Here is a 23,895-nt window from a genome sequence, read left to right as displayed (position 1 = left end):
GCCTTTGGCCTCCACCTTGTCAGGACCCCGTTTTGGTTCGAGGAAGTCTTCGGGACAACCTGGACCCAACCAGGTCACACACGGACGAAGAACTTTGGCGTGCACTCCACCAGGCCCACTTGGGAAACGTCGTTTCGAGCCATCCTCAGCAGCTCCTTCTCGAGACAGGAGATGGAGGAAGCAATCTCAGGTTATTCATATATTATGACACATTTTATCTACTACTCACTATGAACCTTAACTGGTCATAATTAGTGTTCTGAGTTTTCGGTGAACACCTTATAAACCCCAGAAATAAACGACCAAGATTATTTTATTCCAATTGCGAAAAAAAAGCGAAAAAAGAAAACCCGATTGCAGCTGTCCTTGTAGTAGAAACACCGGGGCTTTACGAAAAACAAATGTGTTAAATATTTTATATTGTGCTAACCCAGAACATTCCCCACTGAACTGCACCCTAGACAGCTCCTTTCTTCTAGTTTGGGTACCGAAACGTTTGCTACGTATTCCGGTTACTTGCCTGTTTCCTGGAGGTTGGGAAATCCCAGTGCCATGAGCAGTTTCCTTTTTAACAGGAGCCCGATAAACGACGATATTCTGTTGAACACCGAAAATTGAAATCGAAAAGCACCGAATTTGCGGTAAAAATATACTAGAATAAAGCATTTCAGAATTAGAAGAAAAATAAACCCCTAATTCTCAAAAGGTTATAGTCATACTCAATAGTATAAACGGTATTGATAATAATGAAGGACTAAGAAGAAAAATAGAATTACCCAAGGTTTGTTCACCATTCAAGTTATTTTCATTCATCTGTAGTTGGATGACTGAAGGCGCCTCTGGCTAACTCAAGGGGACGCCGTGTATTAGCGCTAGCATCCTGTTTTCCCACGTTTGGATTCGTCTCGGATAGCCTCAAAGGATTCTACGATCAGTCTTTAAAAGTCGATAGTAATAATTCCACCCCATTACCGCGTTGCAGTGTGGGTCAGCGGCAGCTCGTCTGTCTTGCTCGTGCCCTGATTCGAATGCCGCAAGTTCTGATCCTGGACGAAGCCACGTCGCAGATGGACGGCGACACAGACCGCCTGATCCAGGCTACCCTTCGCGAGAGTTTCGTGCGCTGCACAGTGCTGGCCATCGCACACCGAATTCACACCGTGCTCGACTATGACAAGTGGGTGTTCCATTTTTGTTTCTGTTTTTGCAAACAGTTGAACCGACCACCCTATACCAGGGTGATGGTCACATGAAAGAATGTCTCTAGGTCTTTTATGAAAAGGAATCAACATTTACTTTAGATTGAAACTTGGTAAATAAGTGGGCGGTGTTTCTTGTGAATGTGCAGGCGGCAAACAAAAAGTCGCAGAAAAGCTTTTTTATAAAAAAAATTTGGGTCACAATTAGAGATTATTTTTGTTAGGAGCATCTGATTTGCCGTGTTGTTATCGCTTTTTAATTCTGCCCTTTCTCTTTAGGATCCTGGTTATGGGCGACGGCAGCGTCCTGGAGTATGGATCTGTCACGCAACTTCTCTCCAACCCTGCATCGATGTTCAGCAGCATGGCTCAGAGTGCAGGCGTCGTTCCATCACTAGACGACAAAAAGAATAGCCTCTCTAGGTCTAAATTCTGACACTATCTTCATTTGCCGAAAAGCGTTTGGAGTCGTGATTAGGAGGCTTTCGAGACAGTATGGAGGGCGTATGAATGAACTGTCTCTTATTGTGATACGTCTGCAGTCAACCGTGAAACAGTGCCACCCTGTCTCAAAATAGACTGTCCTTCCCGATGACTAGAATATTTATTGAACATTTTGTTAAGCACTGGTTTGTATTCATGACGTGTATTTCGCCATCAGTGTTTGGCAGAATGTCTTTGAAAATACAAAATATAATTCGAAATACGTCCTGTGTTGATAATATTTGTAATTAGAAAATGGAATATATAAAAAAAGGAGTTGGAAATATTCATTTTGAAATGTAGTTATAAGAAAGGTGTCGGCGAACATATCAGGATAATATATGAAAACAAGAAGAAGCATTGTGAAGTCTACGCAGCTGCCCATATGCTGTTAGCGTACCGCAATTTAGCAATTTATGAAGAGTTAGAACTAAAAAAACGAAAAAAAAAAAAAAGAAACGACAAACGAGGTGTTCAATACCGAAATAAAAAGAAGAAAAACTTCGTCACAGTAGCAACCAGGTACTCAATGTTCGGCTGAACGAGTTGGTCCTTGTTCGTAAAGGCCTCAAAGGGACCAAATCAACTTCCTTGACTTTTCCGCCTGGTCTAAGGCGGTCCAAGGTGGCTGTTCAGCAAGGAATTTTCAAGGCCATTGGAAAATTAAACGACCGTGAACAACTTGAGTTGGTTACGATTGGAAATTCGATTGGACCAGCAGGAGTAATGAAGAGAAAGCAGATAAAGGGGATTTTAAATCACGCTAAAAATGACGACTAAACTTTTCTAGTCTTCTCCGTTGGTTTTACATCTTGGAACTTTACTTGTCAATAACCCGAGAGAATACGTATAACTTCTTAATTCTTCTATTGGAAATTGTACCTTGGTTCGAGGATTGTCGTACAAGTACATTGGACTTAATGTTGAATGCGGTTATTGCTAATACGCGTATGTCTGACAAAGCAATGAATACATTGGGTTGCCTGCGGAGGTATAAGAGACGGGTTTCTTTCGAGATAAGGCTATTATTGTGTAAACTCTGGTTAGACCAATGTTAGAATATTGAGATATCCTTTGGGATACCCACAAAAGGTTGCATCATTTTGTGGGTTTGCAGGGACACCAAAATTGCAAGGACACCTAAGCACTTCTTATGAGTTGCGAATGCGAAAGCATTAAAGGGACCATGAAATGATCTTAAAATCGAATTTCATCCACCGCACGTCGTAAAAGGTGTGAAAAGAAACACAAAAACACAAAACTAGGGAGCCAAAAAAAATTATTTGCTATAGAACTTTTAAAAGAAAACTGGACTCTTTTGCGACTTCTTTCCTTCGAAAGCTCTGCCTTTTCACTACGATGCATCCGCAGAAATGGAGCACGTCAGCCGAATCCACGTCGCCTATTGGGTAAGAGCCTACCTCACAGCACCGCGATCGTAAACAATAAATAGCCGGCGAATGTTTCCTAAAAGTTTTGTTAAATAATATTCAGATCCACATTTTGTAGCATAATTAGAGATGTGTGGCGAAAATTGCCAAATTTGATAATGCTGAGAGCCAAGCGCCATCTATCGTGTGGTAAACGAAGCAACTACTGCGCGTGCGCAGTAGGGCAGCGCCGACTTCAGAACGGTTATTTCCTTTGGTTACCTTCCTCTCGAAACTCTGACTGACTGAACGTTTATTTTTCTACGTGTTCATCTCGCGCGTGCCGACTTCAAGCAGCAAGAAAAAAATTTACTTAAAACAGACCACGACGAACAAGAACGCTGGATCCACTAACACCCGAGAAGAGCGACAACAGCCGCGAATCCCGCTCCGACGAAGCTCTCAGAATATAGGCCTAGCAGGCACTCCGACTCGGCGCAGCGTTGCTTCGTCGCAAGACCGTCTGTCTGCTTACGACCGGCTGGCGTGCTGAATGGAATATGCCCGCGCTACCCTTGTGGACCCTTCCCGTATTATAGTTTGATCGCTGACCTCAATTTTAGGTTAAGAGGTGAGGTCAATCTCTTCCCCTTGTTTTCCGAGGCAGTGTTGACGAACACTGGTCGAAAAGGGACCCTCGTCGATTCTCTCTTCTTGTTTTGTGTGATATAGAGCTGAAATAAACGCCGTATGGATTACCTTCGTAACACGGTATGTACACTTTGTTATTGGCATGCCATTTTTATTCTGACAGACTGCACGTCACTGTCGAGCTGTAACAGTTCGTGGGATACCGGTCCAACCTTTCTTTGCCGAGTGTCGCGTCAGTATCGAGTTGCAATCGTAAAAGATCGGTCCCGAAGCGCTTACCAACAGCGCGAATACAGCACTTCCATCAAACGCGCGCGTCCGCTCCGAGTGTGAACAGGTATTTACGTGGCTCTTGCTGACACTCGTAGTTCAAACGTATCTTTTTTAACGTCGGCTCGCTCCTGCATCTCCGAGACCGCGAAAAACGCCGCGGTAATTTGTTTCCATCTACGTCGCTTTGCGAACGACTGACACTGGCCGCCTTTTACCAACAATGACAGTTGGGTTGACTTCTGGAGTCTTCACCGGAAGACTCGCTGCACTTCCCAACAGGCATACCGGCGTATGGGACTAGTCCCATGCTGTCGCTGTAGCGCAACGTATCTCATTGAATTTCGCTCAGCTGCGGTGCGGCGATGAGAGGCGCCGATTCAGAAAATACGTCGGTGACATCGGCGCAGTAAAACCTACCGGCGCACCCCAACTCGTCGCCGCTAACGCTCCCATCTCCTACTGCCAAGAGAACTTCCGGTTCCGGAAACAGCGTACGTCACGGCTTGTTTTGCGGTCAAGAAAAAGTCGATATTTCATTAATTTTTTGTGTAGAAGTTAATAAACCGAGACGAAAACGGATGCCTGTTCGGCATTCATTGAACATTGACGGTTTAATGTAAAAGTTATCTGGAAAAAGTAAAAAAGTCATTTCATGGTCCCTTTAATGTCCGCTCCCTCAGCTCGTCTGTGGTGTACTGGAGTGGACATTGGCGTCGCGGAGGCCTGCGACGCGACGGTCGGCGCTGACCGTGGTCGACCAAAACCAGTTTTCGGCTTCAACGGCGCGACGTACAGCTGGTACAGCGCCGCAGAGCCAACCACTCCTTGCGCGGTTCAGAGCTCGCCGCCTCTCACCGCAGAAGAGAGGAGCCAATGAGGAGGTGGCGCAGACAGTGACGTCGCGATGCCATGGCAACGCTCAAGCCGGTCCTCCGCGCGTCTTTCACGTTCCGAAGGACGTGTTTCGTGTCGTCTGCTGTCCCTACTTCCCCCTGATGCCTTACGGAGCGGTTCCTTGAAACTGTGCGACTGTTTCCCTTTTTATATAACAAGACGCAGCCAGACTACCTAGATAATGACGCTAGGAACAACCGCTGGAAAATTATAGAAGAGGAATTCGGAATTACAAGTGAGTTTCTCTGTGGCACTTGTTGCATGTCGTCTGTGTTGTGACGGATGTCGTGTTGATTTGGTGACACTTTCGGAAGTAGCCTTCATCTCTGGCGCTCCGCCGGGGCAGCAAAGCACTGACCTGCTCTTCGGTGTTTCGGTAGAACCAACTCGGCCGGACCCAAAACCTGCACCTCCTTCCCTTCAGAGCGCGGCGACGTCGCAAGATGAACGCGCAGGCTAGGATAATCACATTCACGCTGATCACCAGGTCATCATGGACTGCTACGATGCGGGCAGCGAGTGCGGTTTCGATGCTGATATATGCGAAAGATGATAGACGAAAGAAACGGAAGAATCTAACGGAGAGCAGACGACGAAAGAGCGGGAAATCCGACGGGAGGCGCGCGCGCTATCGCGAGATCCAGCGTCGTCACGTGACGCCCGCAAAACGGAGGCCAATGTGGACTCCTCGCGTTGGGACGCCGGACGGCGGTGCCCCCCGGCGGCGCCGTTCACGCTAGTGTGGTCAGGCCTTTACTGCCAAGGTTGCGGCCGCCGGCGATATACAGGGTGATACAAGGAGACGCCAGGCTCTTTAAATCGACCGGAAAATTCGGTTTGTTGACCTATCGCGCTACGACTTTGTGCAGCGTTGCCCACAGATGGTGCTTTTTTTTTTTTTTTTTTTAAATTTGCGAAGAGCGAACTTACCTTAGGAAAAAGTAAAGAAAGAAAAAGGCTTAGCTCCTATGGAAACGCAGCGACGCCACCGGTCTTCAAACAACACGGCGCCGTTTCGCACGGGAGACAAAAGATAGCGCAACGAACGCCGCCAACGAACGAGCATACGGCGCCGAGAGCCAGCATCTTTAGCAGACAACCTTTTCGACTCAAAAGCGGCGCGCGTTCCGCAGCCGCTAGATGGCGCAACGTGTAGCGCCAAACTGCATTGCAGGTTGCCTATACAACCGCGTTCGCAACCGCGACAATAAGACAGCACGCGAGCTGCTCGAAGCATTTGAGATAGGAAAGGAAGGTGCCCAATGCGCCAGCCAAACATCAATTTTTTTACATAAGAGAGATGTAGCTTTTCTGAGCACGTTTTGATGGGGTGATGATTTGGTGGTTTGTTTGTTTTCCTCGTTAGTTTCTTTTTCAATAAACGTTCAGTTGAAGTCCAGCGCTTGTCCTGTCAATTTCTCTTCCTTGTGTCTTCGTAGTTTGCGCGCTGATTCCATTTTGTAACGATGAACCAACTCGCCTGCATTGCCACTTTGATAAGGTAGTAGTAGCACAAGACTGCCGAACCGCAGTCTTTCTTTCGATATAAAACGCGTTCCATTTCTCTTCGTGAAGTGCTCATGTGACTGGGAGGGAGGCAGGGAAGAGGGGGGGGGGGGGGCGGATAGGGGAGGAAACTGCGAGCCACACTTTAACACGCAAAGAGCCACATGCGGCTCACTAGCCGCAGCTTGGCCATCTCTGATGTAGATGCTTCAGGCGCCGCAATGTTCCTCGGCGCCGAGAGGAGCAGTAGCGATCGCATCGCCAGCAGGGAGTTCGGCGGTGCGCCGCTCAGATTGTCCTGGCTCGCTGGTGACTGCTGCACCGCTGGGTGAGGCAGCGGCCGGAGTGCGAAGCTCGGCACGGCGCGTGCTGAAATCACTTGTCCTCATCATCATCATCGCCCTAGCTGCGAATACCGGTTGACGACGTTACACTTCAAATCTAAACGTGTGGCCTAACGTTAGGCCTAACGTCGGGCCAGCGCACACCCGCGTCCCTCCTCACGTCAAACAGCTGCGCGTACCGGTTGACGCCGTTAGACCTCAAAGCGTAACGATAGGCTTCTAGTTGAGCCTAACGTCAAGCCAGGGCATACCCGCGTCCCCTCCTCCCGCTGCGCCGCCAGCAGTTCAGCTGGACCCTTAGCAATAATGACGCCGTTGCTATGGAGCCACATGACGCGTCAAAGTCAATGAGAATTTAGGTGCTGTTTCAGTGCTAAATCAGCGCCCAGCCAATGGGAATTTAGTTGCCGTTTTTCGCCGGTTTCACCGGCTTCGCTCCATAAGACTGTTAATGTTTTCACACTGAAACATTCAGAGTGGTTTTAGTAAACAGGCGAGCTGGTTGATGTAACACATATTTAAAAAATCCGGAGACGACGGAGGAAGAAGTGGGCAAACAGAAAACGTCTCAAACGCAGCTACCGAACTTGATCGATACAACCATTTATATACCATCTCTCACACGCTCACGACTCCCGGTAATTGCAGACGTCTTCGTGACCTTCACCATGGTACATGTCGTGACCTCAATTCATGGAACAACCTCATGACCCAAGAAACGAAACAACCACGTCTCAAGCAGCACTCGTCTTATAAATTCCTCCCTTTGTCCTTGTGTTTTTCGCGCGCTGCTACCAGTTGACACCACGTCTCCCGGAATTTGCTCACTTCTTTGTGCTATCAACCGCGGAAGAGACCTCCTGTCCGTCAAAATGACGGTACAGGCCAAACTTCAAAACAAAGAAACCACCCCAAAGCGCACCCTCATGCATCCGTTCACAGCTAGGTCCCACACTGACATCTGGTAGGCACACAACACAACCATAACCAGAAGAAAAAAAAAACAAAAAAAAAAACGACAATAAAAACTTTTGGGTCGCTCCATCTAGTCTTATAGACGGTTGACTGATACTATTTTCTACGGCTGCAATTCTGATTGTTTCCTTCAATACTCTTTTTGCATAATCCTTTTCTTTGCTTACTATTCCTATTAACCCCAATCAGGCAAACAATTGTCGCATTCCTGCACATGTGTAGCGATCTCAGAATTTGAAGATCTATTCTTGACCGCCCTCATGTGCTCAAGAAGTCGATCATTTAGGTACCTTTTCGTCTGCCACACGTACGGAAACCCACAGGCCATTCGGATATCATACACTACTTCAAACAGGCAATAAACTGTGGCTTCGCTATGCCGTTTTTGACAACCCTGTATCCCGCCCACGAACGGCGTACGCCTGTTCAACTCAAAGTCGGAAGATATAACCACCCCAATTCTGAACCTCCCGGCGACCGCCAAAAGATTGTGCGAAAAATTAGGAACAAATGGAATGCTCACGACCCTGTCTCGTTGCTCCTTTTTTTTCCTCTCCACTCATCCAAGTCTCTCCAAGCACTTCCTTGCGACCCCTTTCACAATATTAGTCTTATACCCTGCCTCCTTTACGCGTACAAATGGCCTCCTTACAGCTTCCTGTACTTCGTGCCGGCAAGACTGTTTTAGTGCGTTGTCCAGAAAAGACGTCACTACACCTCGTTCGACCAATTTCGAATGACAACTTTTGTATGGCAGCAAAGGTTTTGCCGCGAGCCTGCCTTATGCGCAGTACAACACGTCTAGCGTGTTCCATCTCAGTTCCAAATACTGAAGCACACCTTCATCAGGTTCCTCCCTGCTAGAGGTCAACTCCGACGCTGCCTGTAGTATGACCTCTTTGATCTTCCGCAGGGCCTCTGTCACAGCCGAAGATAGCAAAATGTCATCACCGTATCTCCTAACTAAAACCGGTCCCTCTGGAAACAACTGAACCGCTTGCTCTAAGGCCATGTCCAACGGATTCAAATATACCTAGGAAAACGCCATCGCCAGGGACGAACCGATGCAGACTCCTGCATTTTATGCAGATTTCCCCCACTTAAAATCGACCGCTGCGCATTTCAGGTACAGTTCTGCTAGGTTCAAATAACTTCTTATGTCTATCCAGGACTGCGACTAGAACTGAACCCAAATTTGCGCTATGAAGTATCTTAACCTTGTGAGTAGTAATGGTTGACGGAGAGCCTTTAATGTTAAGTTACATGACAACACACTTTTTCTGGTGGGAACACGTTAAACAGGTTACCAGTCCTTCAAATATTCTGAGGACGGTTAGGCTCGTCATCACGATTGATGACCGGCAGTTCTGGAGGAAGGCTGATGGAAGGTTCTGCCAAGTACCATTTTCATTTACCACTAGCCTGAGTGGCAACATAGGCTTGTGGTATTTTAGAAAGAACTTGAGAGAGGACGAGTCTTTCGTAAACTCTCCAACATTTCTTGCGATTTTTTTCCATCTGCCATTCATTTGTAATTTCAACACTATCTTTTTTCTCTTTGAGATTAACCTTGCATGGCCATAACAACCCCCCAACCGGTGTTCTCGAGGTATCTTTAAGTATGAGCTCAGGCAGAATCGCAAACCTTCCGGACCTGTCTCACTGAAGGAACGAAATACTACCAACTTCTAACTCTTCCTTAAGCATCCTTACAGCCCTAAAATCTTTTTTTTTTCAGGCCTATTCCCAGTAATAACCAACCACGAAACTGTCTTGATCGATTGGTCAATGAACCCTTGCCCCGCATCTACTGGGACGTCGCAGCTATGCTATGGATGCTCGGGACAATATCTAATCTTGACGGGTCAACTTGCATGAATATTTCTGTTGTGTCACGTACACAAATTTGTGTTAATGCGGGTATGAATGCATTACAAAAAAGAAGAATTATTCATCTAAATATTTTTTATCTCGTCGGTAATGACAAGCTTGGAATAGATACAAATAATTATATCAAATTGTTCTGCCCTAGGTGTACAATACATTTTCACAGTACAGAAATATAACGATATAATTCTACAAACGACACGCGATTTGTTTGCGTTGAGATTCTGGCCAACGCCTTTAAAGATCACTTTTAAGGTGACATATAAACGCATACCTGCTACTGTTTACGTTGCGAGGGCATAGTGCGTTGAACTTACCTTATTGGCAGAAAAAACTAAACCAATGAGTCTATGGAAGATTTTCGAACTAACCAAAAATATTGGTGCGATTTGAAAACAGGCATGCCAACTAGAAGTTATCACTGTTGTAGAGTAATGCCTGTGCGTTGCAAAATTAATATATCATTTAAGTAGTAGTTTAAATGGTTATATTCATTACATTCTTAGGTAAAAATGAGAAACGCGGGTTCATGGTTCAACTATAATCCCCGACAAGTGAAGAAACTCAGGGCGTTGCAAGTCCGGAGCATGCAATTATTGCTCAGTAAACAATGAGATTTCGAAGTTATTCGATAAGAGCGTCGAATAAAAAGTTACTATAGAAATAGCGTAAACCCACACAGGCTGTTTTTTTCTTCTAGATTTTACGGATTTGTTTAAAAAAAGTCACGAAAGCTGCACTAAGGCGGTGAGTGGAGCACAATGTAGAGTTTTCGTAGATTGTTCCGATACCTCCGATATCCCCGATAACTATACGATGCACGCTGTGGGGATTGTGATCCCTCATCATTCTGTCGCGTCAGCGTTTTGGCGCGCCGTGGCGGCCGCGCCGACGTAGCGAGAGGTGGCGCTGCTTACCACTGAGTGGCTTCCTCCTCTCCCCCTTTGGGGCGATTTCCGTAACGTACCCCCCCACAAAGTAGATCGACGTGTCGCTCCTTGATTGGCCACTTCGCCTCCGCCGTTATCTTAAAACCAGCGGACAGCAGTATCGCTTCTCTCTTCTTCCTGGGATTCGGCGGCGGCGACAACGGGGAACCGTCCGGTGCACCGGTGAGCGCTTACCCCGTCCTTTGTATCTTTGTGAACGACCGTTCGGCCGTGGGCGATCTCCACACCGACGACGTTCACCAGCTTTAGCCGCTGTGTTCTCGTTATTTGTTTCCTTGTAAATAAACAGTTTATCACCGTTACCGACGTGACTGGTGTCTGTTTGCGCACAACGAGCAGCATGCCACGCAAGTACGAACCCGCTTCGCGGTAGAGCGTCTCGCCGCGAACGTGGTACTCCTGAAGGCAGTGAACCTAAGGAGAACCACAATTTGGCGCCCAACGTGGGGCTGACGACCGGAATTCCGGTACGTCTGTGTGTGGCGACTGCTGCCGAGTGACGAGTCCTCGCGCAACAAGCGCTTACCGTGACGCTGCAGACCGACTTCTCGGATTTGCTCACGCTGGCGACCGCGGCCGACGCATTCGCGCGGCCCCCACTTGAACGGGAAGCCGAAATGCCAACCCTCCAACGAGAAGCGCCCTACGGCGCACCCCTGGAGCCGAGCGTGGTTCCGACGCCATTGCGGACGGGCGCCATCGCTCCCGGATCTTCCCTGAACGCACGTGCTCCGCCGCCGGAACAAAGCGAAGCCTACCGGTCTCCCCACGGGGAAGAAGCTGCGGCGCCTCATCACACCTTGCTCGAAAACGCGGCACGTGTGATTGAGAGTCTGACAGGTGCCTTGCGAACGACAACACTCGCACCACAGACCCAACGACCTCCGGTCCGAATTCCCGTCCCGACTTATCAAGGTTACGCAGATAGAGCGAGCGCTACGGACTTCCTTGACGATTTACGGAAGTACCAACGCGCGATGGGAATGTCCGATCGTGAAATAGTTGAGCGCATTCTGCCAATCGCGCGCGTCGACGAAGCCGCCCGCTGGTTCCGACTTGTCGGTGACAAACCCGGAACGCTCGATCAGTTCCGAGAGGCGTTCCGCCGCGAATTCCTTCCCGCCGACTACGAGAGAAAGATGCGGCGAGAGCTCGAACAGCGAACGCAGCATCCGGACGAGTCTCTGCTGGAGTTCGTACGAGCCATGCAAGAGCTCTTCGAGCTCGCGGAACCCTCAGCTCCCAATGCAGAGCGAGTGGAACGCGTCATACGCCAAAGCCACCCTACTTTCGCTGCGTATCTTCGAGGCAGCCGTTTCCGCGACCTGAACGAGCTCGCCTCCGAGGCCCGGCGCCTTCAGGGAGACATTCTCGCTGCCCGTGCGTACCGGCCTCCGCCCCCAGCGTCTGCGGCCCTCGAACCGCGCTGCGCGTGGAGCGGGGACACGCCATCTCGAGCACCGAGGCGCTACGATTCCGCAAACTATGCGGAAGATCGGGGCCGAGACACGTACGCAATCTCAGATCGTGCGCTCGACCCGTACTCCTACGGTGGACGAACAAGCCGGCCGACGCCGCAGTTCAGAACCACCGACTCGCCCCAACGAGGCAGCGAGGCAGGAGGAAACGAGGATCCCTCAATCTCAGCGAGCCGATGCACGCTACGACAGAGCCGGCGAAAACCAAAACGCACGGCGGAACCCCCGGCGAGGCGACGACAGAAGATGTTTTCGGTGCAATCGCCCCGGTCATCTCGCTCGCCAGTGCCCGGAGCGGCCGAACACGGAATCGCACCGCGCGGGAAACGAGCAAAGCCACCGGTAAACGGCCCTTAGACGGACGGACCGGCGGCTAACAAAGAATCAGAGGGTCCCATGACCACTCTTTTACCGACCGCCTACAGAATAGGCTTCCCGACCGGCACGCCGGCCCCGTTCATTTCTGTAAAGATCGCCGGCAAGCCATTCAAGGCACTCCTCGACACCGGAGCAAGCGCTTCGATGTTCGGCGACGAAGTGTTGACTCACCTCCGACAGAATTCTGTCCGACTCCGAGAATGCAACACCGCCTTTCGCCTAGCCTGTGGAACCGCCCTTTCGGCTGGTACAGCGCGGCTGGTCGCGAGATCGGAGAATCGAGTAAGACGACAACGCTTCGTTCATCTCCCTGGCCTATCGGTGCCCATTATTTTGGGCAGAGACTTCCTTGCCAAAACAGGCATTGTAATCGACGTCAGCAGCGCAGGTTATAGGGAGGGCACTTTTGCACCCCTGAAGTCGGCGGCGATTCGTTGCAAAGAGCTAACGTCGACATTTCTGTACAGTCGACAACCACGGAATCATCTCGGAGCAACTGACAAGAATGGCCCGATCGTTGAAACCTGCTATCATCACGTATTGAGACTACACGTGTCATCGCTGTGCTTGTCAAGAGCGAAGATCAACCGCCTGGCGCGCTACGTCGGTCTCGGGGCAACATCTTCTACAAAAGCGGCTCCTGGAACAGCGACCACTGCAGTCGGCGGCGATTCGTTGCAAAGAGCTAACCTCGACATTTCTGTACAGGTGAGCCCCAAAGGTCACTCTGTTTTAAACTCTGCCACTTGTTCTGCCGCCGACTGCAGAGTGTTTTGTTTTGTTTAGTCTCTTTACCGCTACTTGATTCTAACTTTTTACAAACCTATTTGTTAGATACGTTTTTTATGTCACTCATGGATTGTCTTAAATGTGCTCATCGGCTTCCCATGGATGAAAGGTTTTTGACGTGCACTGACTGTGAGAATGGGTACCACCTTGGAAAATCCTGCTCCGGCGTTTCAGAGAGTACGTTTTTGGCAATGGGTGCATCTAGAAAAGAAAGCTGGAGGTGCCTCACTTGCCGTACCGGGGAGCTTCGCTCAGGTTGCGCAGCTGGCAGTGGCGTCCCGGCACGCGCCGCCGATCAGGCGGGCAAGGTTCAACAGGAGCAAGCCACTACTGTCTCTGATCAGTTGACTTCAATCAGTACCACGCTTAATCAACTCCTTTCTTTAAGAACGAGTGTCGAAACCCTTCTGCCTCTTCCGGCTAAGGTCGACCAACTGTTGACATTAAAGCCGGTTGTGGAGGAGCTTCGCAGCACGGTCAGCGTACTTCAAACAACCGTTGACACTTTTAGCACGAATTATGATTCCGTACTTGCTCTAGCTATGACTAACCAAGAATCGGTGAAGGATCTGCAGCAAGAGATCTGCACAGTCAGGGCTTCGATGCAAGACCAGTCGCGGGAAATTTCTCGATTAAAACAAGAGCTAAACGACACGCAACAGTACAGTCGTCGTTGCAATGTGGAAATTCATGGCCTGACTTTCGTTCCTGGAGAGGACTTAATCGCAACGTTAACAGATCTGGCTCAAAATCTTGGCCTTCCATCATTTCAGTCGTCCGATATCTTAACAATGCATCGCTTACCGACAAAACGTGACACAGCCCCAATAGTTCTGATAAAATTCGCATCGGTTAACATAAAGGAAACATGGATGGCTGCACGCGGCAAATTGCGAAAGCCGAGACAAGGAGGGGACCAGTCGCTGTTTTTTTAATGATAACCTCATCTAAGCAAACAAAGAACTGTTCTGGTTGGCAAGAACGAAGGGAAAGGAGCACGGGTACAGATTTGTTTGGCTTAAAAACACTAAAATTTACGCGAGGAAAGATGAGGGAACTCATGTAATACGCATAGCCGCGGTACGGGACCTCGAGAAGCTAGTGTAAAACGGGACAGTTGGCTTTTCGGTTTGCTTAGCTTATGGATTCTGAGAGTTTTCGTTCCTGTACAGCCTTTGGGGAAGTTCACAATTTTTTTACTAATTGTGTGAGCAACTCCTTGTGTGTTACCCATGATAATATACGTAGTATTCGGAAACACTGGGATCACTTTCTTGTTTTAATCTCTCCCTTTATTTCTCTTTTTGATGTTTTCATTGTTACTGAAATCAACGTTTCTTCGGAATATTTTTTAAACTTTTCAATTCCAGGATATCAAGTATTCTCTTACACTCGTCCTATGGGAAGGGGAGGGGGTATTGCAGTATTTATAAAAAAACATTTGGTCGGTGTATGAGCTGAGCTTCTCCTTCATTCAAGCAGAAGTAGTTGCACTGCGCTTAAGTACCCCTTGGTTATCACTTATCTTACTGTCAGTCTATCGCCCTCCGAGCTGTAATGGTCGCTTGTTTTTAGCCGAACTTGATACAGCTCTCTCCACCCTTTCATGTGAAGAATGCGTCTGTGTAATTGGTGATATAAATATTGATATACTTCGTCCCACAATACCCTTAGTTGCCGACTATCTCGATGTTCTTTCAAAATGGGGACTAGACACTACAATTTCCAAAGCCACAAGAGAGGAGTTGTTATGTGGCAAGCTGGTTGTATCTTGTATCGACCACATAAATGTTCGGTCCCACAAATCTGAAGTTAAATCAGCAATGATAGAAACGAAACTTGCAGATCATTATTTCGTATGTTGCTCTATAACCCCGTTATCTCATTCTTCGACTACTACCAGCCCTAAGAAAGAAGTCTCAATTGTTGACCGCAGGCACTTTGATAAACTGGTGACACAGCATGATTGGGACACGTTTCTACTGACAGTGTCACTTGCCGACAGTTACGAGCAGTTAGTAGCACATCTTAATCTCTTTCGCCAGGCAGCTACTCGTACTGTGAAGATTAAGCAGCGTAATGTCAACCAGAAATGGATGACTGCTGCAATACTTGCAGCAATCAAGGAAAAAGACTTGCTTTGGATGCAATCAAAAGCAAGTCCCCAATTGCAACGTGCTCCGGTCAACTTTTAAACAGAGTAGAAACAAGGTGAATGCCATGATACGTCTCTCCAAACGAGTTCATTTCCGAAATAAATTTAACAACTCTCGTTTCGACCTTAAAAAACATGGTCTCTGATCAACGACCTGAGCGATACTAAGAAGTCCTCAGCTAGTGATAATCTGTTTTTTTCGCATTTTTCTTGTGATGAGCAAAATGTTGCCAATGATTTTAACAACTTTTTTTCCCGGGTGTCGGGCATCGCTAAACAACACCCAGACTCCTGCTCTTTGCTAACTAATGTGTTGGATTCGGCGTTCCTGTCCTTATTGTCCCAAAACGACCTAAGGTCAATTATTTTTAGCCTTAAGCCTAACAAGGCTGCGGGCATTGATGGCATCTCAATCAATGAGTTACGCAGACATTTTGACGTACTTAGGCATGTGCTCCTTTCGCTTTTGAACAACGTTATCTTAACTGGAATCATTCCGATACAAATGAAAACTGCGGTGGTTACTCCGCTGTTTAAGGCTGGTGCGCGTAAAAACATAGAAAATTATCGACCTATTTCAATTTTGCCTTGTATTAGTAAGGTGTTGGAGAAACATTTGTACATTTCTATGGAAAGTTTTTTAGACAAGCACAGTATCCTTTCACCTCATCAGTATGGTTTCATTCAAGGTCGAGGGACACAGACGCTTCTAGAGGATTTCTCTGATATACTGAATTCAACTTTTGAACGGAATCAGGTTGCTTGCGCACTGTTCTTGGACGTCAGCAAAGCATTTGACAGCGTATGCCATCGACTTTTGCTAATGCAACTTTCTAAATTAGGATTTCGTGGCCCCTTTTTAGTACTCCTAGAAAACTTCCTAAGCGATCGACGACAGTGTGTTTCAATTGGGCGTTTTCAGAGCGCATTTTCGTCAATCAAAGCTGGTGTACCGCAGGGGTCAGTTTTGAGCCCATTACTGTTCAACATTTATTTTAATGACCTCCACAACGCTGTGCCAGTTTCGTTATTTCAATATGCTGACGATACGGTTATTTTATCCAGAGCTACCAATTATTTAGATGCAATCTCCTCTCTGCAAGCTGCTGCGAATAAAACTATGAACTGGTTTGCAGCTAATTTAATTTTTGTTAATGCTTCGAAAACGCAGCTCATTTGTTTTCCTAACCCCTTAAAGAAAGTTAGACCCAGCTATCCTTTACTGTTACATGCGTCCAATTGTTTATCGTGTGCTTGTGAGCCTGTAAAATATACATCAACTGTGAAGTATCTTGGTATTTTTTCGACGGTGATCTTTCCTGGAACTCCCACCTTGCTTATATTTGTAAGAAGATTCGTTCAGTGTCTTGTCTGATGTACAAAATTCGATACTATATGCCGTTATCAGTCCGAAAAGTTATTATACATGCTATGGGCTACAGTGTACTTCGTTATGGCATTTCTGTGTACGGTCATTGTGCCCAACGTTGGCAAACCAGAATTAACACAATAATACGTTCTATGTTACACAACATTTCCTATGACTTAGGCCTCGATAAAAACATTGATGTGTTCGCGACTCTATCTATGCCAAATTTTAACTCATTATTCATTGAAACTGTCGTGCATAGACATTTCTGGGATAGCAGTTTTAAGACTCCCTACGTCCCTGCCCGTAATCTCAGACCGAAAGAGCGATATTGGACACCTCGGATTTCTACAAGATATGGTAAAAGAACCCGATTGTATTATGTTCCAGCCTGCTTTAATAAACTCCCGTCGTGTGTTATTGATGCCACAACAAAGTACAAACTGAAGAAAGCGCTGAGAAACATTACTGTATAACCTCCCCCCCCCCCCCCCCCCCCACACACACACTTTGGTTGTTTTTTGGTTTCAGTTTTTGATTTCGTTTTGTTTTTTTTATTTTTTTATGTACTCTATTTGTGTGTGTTTCGTTTGCCGGCTGCCAGACGCTGCCAGACAAGCCCAATGAGGCTTTGGCAGGTCTGTAATTGTTTGTGTACTTTACATGCAATAAAAATTATTATTATTATTATTATTATTTCTGCGAACCCCTGGCCGTACCGCCAACGCCACCATTGGCGCACGCGACGAGCCGTCGAGAGGAAGCGGGGGACTCCCTAAACCGGGCCATTGACCCCAAGACACCGAGTCCAGCGCCGATGGCAGCGAGCGCCGCCCCCATCGGGGAAGTGACGCACCCACTGCTCACGCAATCATGCAGCGTGTCAGGGCGAGAAAAAGCCCGACTGTCGTCGTTGTTGCGACGCTATGACGCAATGTTCACGGACCGACCGGGGTGCACAAACGAAGTGCGACATCGCATTGACATGGGCGACGAACTGCCAAGAAGGCAGAACGCGCGACCCCGTAAGCTTGGCTAAACGAAAAGCCATCGACCGTGCCCTGGACGAAATGATCGACACCGGTGTTGTCCGGCGATCTAACAGCCCCTGGGCATTCCCCGTGGTGTTGGTCCCGAAGAAAGACGGCAGCTCACGTCTTTACGTGGACCACCGCCGTCTGAACGACGTCACACGAAGAGACGCCTACCCGCTACCGAGCATCGACTCGAGTCTGTCCAACTTGGGCAGTGCGCGGTACTTCACCACTCTGGACGCTAGCCGAGGCTACCTCCAGGTTCGGATGGAGCCAGGTGACGAGGCAAAAACAGCCTTCAGTTGTCACCGCGGGCTTTTCGAATTCACACGAATGCCCTTCGGTCTGTGCGGAGCGCCAATGACGTTCCAGCGGTTGATCGACCGAGTACTGGGAGAAGCCAAATGGAAACACGCAATGGCCTATCTCGACGACATTGTCGTCTACTCCAACACAGTGGTGGTCCAGCCATTTTAGGTTTTGGAGCAATTTTTGGAGCAACAGAAACCCAATTTTGGAGCAATTCGTATCACATAAACTCCCCTTTTGGAGCAGGGAAAAGCTCGTTTTGGAGCACCTTGGTATCATGAAAACTAAACATTTTGGAGCAGCATGAACATAGAGCAGTTCTGTGCCATGTCTTTACTATTATATATATATTACGGCTGCCGAAACTCCGAAACTATAGCGATTTATTAAACATGTTTGCAAGCTCTATTCTGAGTTCGCACGCAGTGCGACAGTATGACAACCAAGGGGTGACCAATCGTTTACGGCATTTGACATGAAAAGGAACACGCAACAATTCGCAACAAGGAAATCAAGCAACGACCACGCGATCGAAAAGAGTACCACGTTCGGTATTCATGCCGCATGGTCTGCCGGTGAACGAGCGTCCGAGCAAATTTCTACTATGGGGTCTGTAACTTAAAACGCGCATGCAGAAAAAAAAAAAAAACTACTCACGTTGGCTCCTCTTTAAGAGGACTTAGTAGTGGCGATGCAGAAATGAACAGCCACAACGCCGCATATCAAAACGGTCGCAACAAAACAATAATGCGCAATAATGCCACTGGGCCGGAAACCTGAATTGGATTGTGATGGCTATGGTAACGGCTCTACCCTTTATATCGGGCGGCAGCTTGCACCTGCTTGCACCACCTAGAGCACTATATAGCTCTATAGTGCTCTAGCACCACCTAGCCTAGAAAATAAAACTCCCCCGGGTTGCCAGCCGAAAATGCCATTCTTCCAAAAAAGGATTCGTTCACGGACCGACTAGCCCTTTTTGGCGCAGTTTGGCGCGGTTTGGCGCAGTTTGGCGGAATTTGTGTCTTTAGGCGCAGCAAGGCGCAGGTAAAGGAGAATTTATCAAAATGGCGCAATTGGCGCAGCTGGACCACCCCTGCCAACACCTTCGAAGATCACCTACGTCATCTCGAGGACGTACTCGACCGGCTAAAAGCCTCGGGAATGACCCTGAACCCCGAAAAGGCTCAAATAGCCGAAACCCGCATCGCCTTGCTCGGGTTCGAACTGGATCGCGGGCGCCTTGCGCCACATCCCGACAAAATACAGGCAATCCTGGAGTTTCCTGCGCCAACCGACGTGAGCTCCCTCCGCCGCTACTTGGGAATGGTGAACTTCTATCGCCAATTCATCCCAAACTGCGTGACACTTCAAGCACCACTGACACGCCTTTTGCGAAAGTCCGTGAGTTGGAGCTGGGATCCCGAGCAGGAAGCGGCCTTTCGCCGCACCTCCCGAGCGCTCGCGGACACACCTGAACTCAAACTACCCGACTTGAACAAGCCCTTTCTGATCCAAACAGATGCCAGCAATCTTGGCTTGGGCGCGGTCCTGCTCCAACAGCACGAAGGTGTACTCCGACCGGTGGCCTTCGCCAGCCGCTCGATGACGCCAGCTGAAAGGAAATACAGCACATGCGAACAAGAGTGCTTAGCCATCGTCTTTGCACTCCGGCGTTTCGACATTTATGTCGACGGGACCACTCTCGTGATCGAAACAGATCACCAAAGCCTAATATGGCTCTCCCGACTTCGCAAACCCGCAGGTCGCTTGGCAAGATGGGCTTTGATGCTGCAAAAATACGACTACGTCGTGCGGTACCGGAAAGGCAGCACAAACGTGGTGGCGGACGCATTGTCACGAGCCCCCGTAGACTGCACACAGATTTCCGCAAAGACCCAGGCCGAGCCAACGACACTCACAGTGCCAGGCGAAGCCGTGACTCAGTTCCAAAGGGAGGCAGCAGATCTGACCACCCCGGACGAGACGATCAACCACCTAGACGCAGTGAGCGCAGTGGGAATCGTGTTCGGCAAAGAAGAGCTTCTGAAAGCCCAGCAGAATGATCCGTTTTGTCGAAAGGTGATCGACGGACTCGCGGAAGAGTCGGACGCCGTGGAGGCGGGCGGTGCGACCGCCGGGCGCAACACTACTGGTATTGTAGTAGGCGCCGAGTGCCGGGACGTATCTGGTATTGGTGCGGGCACGGAGAATTCATATCTGCTGAGCAATGACGGGCTCTTGCTGAGGTACATGCCCTCCGAGAACGACTCCGACGAGGCGCTCAAGGCAGTGGTACCCCGCAGACTGACAAACGCAGTTTTGCGCTACTATCACGACTCGCACTTCGCCGGACACGCGAGCGGCTCCATGACTTACTCAAAGTTATGTCGCATCGCCACCTGGCCGGGCATGAAACGGGACGTTTTCCGTTATGCCCGCACCTGCCACTCTTGCCAAAGCTTCAAACCGAGAGGCGGCAAACCGCCGGGCCTAATGCAACCGATTCCGAGCCAGCATAATGGTCTCTGGCAGCTTGCGACGTGCTCGGGCCCCTACCGAGGAGCCCTAAAGAACACCAGTATCTGCTGGTTGTAACTGACCAGTTCAGCATATGGACGGAACTTTTTCCACTCCGTATGCTGACAGCCCGAGCAATCACGGAGAAGCTCATGGAGGTTTTCGCCCGTTTTGGATTCCCCGAAGCTCTTTTGACTGATCGAGCGAGCTACTTCGTCGGGAAGGTATTCGTGGACGCGTGCAAGGCCCTTGGCATAAAGCACAGAACAACCACGCCGTACCACCCGCTGTCGAACATCACGGAGCGATGTAACAGAAACATCAAACCAATGCTGGCCGCCTTCGCGGAAAGGCACCGTGACTGGGACGCATATATCCCCGAGAGCGGGTTCGCACTTGGGACCACTCTCAACCGTTCGACGGGCTTCACCCCCGCTTTCCTCACATTCGGGAGAGAGCTTCCGAACCCCATGGACCGTGTCCTAGGGGCGAGCGCCGGGGTGGACAACGCGCAGCCGACGCAAACGGACCACGCGCGGCAGCTACAAACTCGGATGACGGAAGCCTTCTCGGAGGCGCGTCGCAATCTCGGGGTAGCGCGAGCGAAACAAAAAGCTCAGTACGACCGCTCGCATCGAGATCTCCGCTACTAAGTGGGCGATCTCGTCCTCAGACGCAACCATGTTCTGAGTGATGCCAGCAAAGGCTTCTCGGCCGCTTTGGCTCCGAAGTGGTGCGGCCCGTACCGAGTGCAGGAACTTCTCTCCCCACTCGTGTACAAGCTGACGAACTTGCAATCAAGAAAAGTCGGTGGGCCGGTACATGTGTGCGATCTGAAACCCTACCATGAGAGGAAAAACGGGGCCAACGAGCAAACTCAGCCCCCGCAAAAACATGCACCCGCAGCGCGAGATAACGCCGACGATGAACAACAGGCGTCTCGCTACAATCTGCGTAGACGGAGGAACTATTATCCGAAGTTTTCGTACAGGCAGCCCCATTAAGTGGCGAAATGTCACATTAAGGGAAGTGCAAAGCACAATACACCTGCTGCCTTCACGAACGCGCCAGACACCATTGGTTACTGGCAATTGCAGTGACCCAGATACGTCACCTCAGCGTTCGCTCCCGGATGTACCCGTAGGTGAATCCCCCAAACACGGCTTCCGAGGGAAAGGGTACGCGTAACTGCCATTGGTCAGTTATTGCCACCTACGCTCACGTGTGCCGCATGTCAACGCAAGAGCGCGGTGCGAGCGTCGTCACAAGCGGTCGGAGACCAAGTGGTCATTCTACCGCAGTACGTTCCGCACCTACGAAGAGGACCTCCAGCCTTTGCTTCGCGTCGTTCGGGAGCTGCTGTCTCCTGGCTACGGCAGTTCAGCGGTGTCCAGGGTCCAGAGCTGCGCGTGACTCGTCAGGCAACCCCGCTACCCCAGCCGGCCGCGGGCCAAACCAGCGACCCGTCGTTTTCGTGGGCCGTCAAGATCAACATCCGGCCAGGGACTGCCGCTCATCATCTTCGGGACCCGCGCCGCGGTCGGAAAGCTCGCCGACCAGGGACCAGCTGTTCCCGTTCGTCCCGTAACAAGTCCCAAGGGCCCCAGAGACCTGGCGCAGTTCACCTAGCAGGGCTCGTAGGGCACGCACTACATCGGCAGCCGAGGAATAATCCACCAGGACCTGGCCGCCCGGAACGTGCTCGTCGACGAACACGGCTGCTGGGTCGCCGACTTCGGACTCTCCATGAGCACTGGGACCCCGAGACGGACGTCTACCACCAAAAGTCCAAGGGCGCCCTTCAAGTCCGACGTCTGAGCGTTCGGCGGAATGCTGCTGTGGGACATTTGTCACTTTGGGCTTGAGGCCCCACCCCGGCCTGGGCGCTCAGGAGGTGACCCCCCAAGTGCGCGACCGTCACGGGATGACGCAGCCGACCGACTGCCGCTGGGAGCTGTACCGCTGGTGAGGGACCGTTGGACGAACTTTTGGAGCATGGACCTATGAGCCGGGCTCTTGTTTCCCGCGTAGTTGCAGCCGCCTTTTTCTTTTTTATTATTATTTTAGTCTTGTTGTGTGTTTGTGTTGGTCCACCCGTTTGCGGGTGACTATTGGCTAAGGAGTGTGGGGATTGTGATCCCTCATCATTCTGTCGCGTCAGCGTTTTGGCGCGCCGTGGCGGCCGCGCCGACGTAGCGAGAGGTGGCGCTGCTTACTACTGTGAGTGGCTTCCTCCTCTCCCCCTTTGGGGCGATTTCCGTAACGAACCCCCACACAAAGGGATCGACCTGTCGCTCCTTGATTGGCCATGTCGCCCCCGCCGTTATCTTAAAACCAGCGGACAGCAGTATCGCTTCTCTCTTCTTCCTGGGATTCGGTGGCGGCGACAACGGGGAACCGTCCGGTGCACCGGTGAGCGTTTACCCCGTCCTTTGTATCTTTGTGAACGACCGTTCGGCCGTGGGCGATCTCCACACCGACGACGTTCACCAGCTTTAGCCGCTGTGTTCTCGTTATTTGTTTCTTTGTAAATAAACAGTTTATCACCGCTACCGACGTGACTGGTGTCTGTTTGCGCACAACGAGCAGCATGCCACGCGAGTACGAACCCGCTTCGCGGTAGAGCGTCTCGCCGCGAACATGGTACTCCCGAAGGCAGTGGACCTAAGGAGAACCACAATTTGGCGCCCAACGTGGGGCTGACGACCGGAATTCCGGTTCGTCTGTGTGTGGCGACTGCTGCCGAGTGACGAGTCCTCGTGCAACCAGCGCTTACCGTGACGATGCAGACCGACTTCTCGGATTTGCTCACGCTGGCGACCGCGGCCGACGCATGTCACGAGGAGTGAAATGGTACGAATCTGTTGGCGCGGCGAACAGTGAAGGCCACCAAGGAGGAGTCAGTCAGTCAGAAAATTGCAGAAGGGAAGGCAAAGAAACTGTTGCCTGGGAGAATGAAGACACCACGGCCTTACAATACCGACGGTCAACAACAGTTCTGCCGGCCTAAACAACGCCGCGTGCGCGCTAAAACCGGCGGCGCGGGACAAATATCGCGCAGACGCACACACGAAGATGGGCCGGATTCGTTAGGGATGTGGGGAAATTTTGATACCAGCCATCCGCGCACGCGTGAAACGATACCGCGTATTTGCCCAAGCTTCGAGCCCCCTATTTTTGAAAGGGCTGTGCTCTCTCTTTCTCCGCGGAGATTTGATAGCACCGAAGGGTTATCTCTTTTGGAAAAGGCAAAGCCCGGAGACTAACATTAAAAACGAGCGTGTTGGTAAATATACCTGTGTTTATACTGCCAGGAGACTATTTGGGTCGA

The 23,895-nt window shown here is 49.9% G+C and overlaps 1 protein-coding gene across 1 annotated transcript in view; it reads left to right on the top strand.

Moving 5' to 3' along the window:
- LOC8038730 (ATP-binding cassette sub-family C member 3) overlaps positions 1 to 1,765 on the top strand; it is a gene marked incomplete at its 5' end in the record, with an annotated part of 57,065 nt that extends 55,300 nt beyond the window's left edge. The window contains 3 exons of the mRNA XM_042286663.1: positions 24 to 190; positions 983 to 1,177; positions 1,479 to 1,765. Of these exons, the coding sequence (XP_042142597.1) occupies positions 24 to 190; positions 983 to 1,177; positions 1,479 to 1,635 (519 nt within the window). The remainder of the gene's footprint in view (positions 1 to 23; positions 191 to 982; positions 1,178 to 1,478) is intronic.
- Between the last annotated feature and the right edge of the window lie 22,130 nt (positions 1,766 to 23,895).

The sequence above is a fragment of the Ixodes scapularis genome, unplaced genomic scaffold (genome assembly GCF_016920785.2).
Source record: "Ixodes scapularis isolate PalLabHiFi unplaced genomic scaffold, ASM1692078v2 PGA_scaffold8__174_contigs__length_109621045, whole genome shotgun sequence".
Taxonomy (NCBI): domain Eukaryota; kingdom Metazoa; phylum Arthropoda; class Arachnida; order Ixodida; family Ixodidae; genus Ixodes; species Ixodes scapularis.
This window is presented reverse-complemented; position numbering and strand designations above follow the sequence as displayed.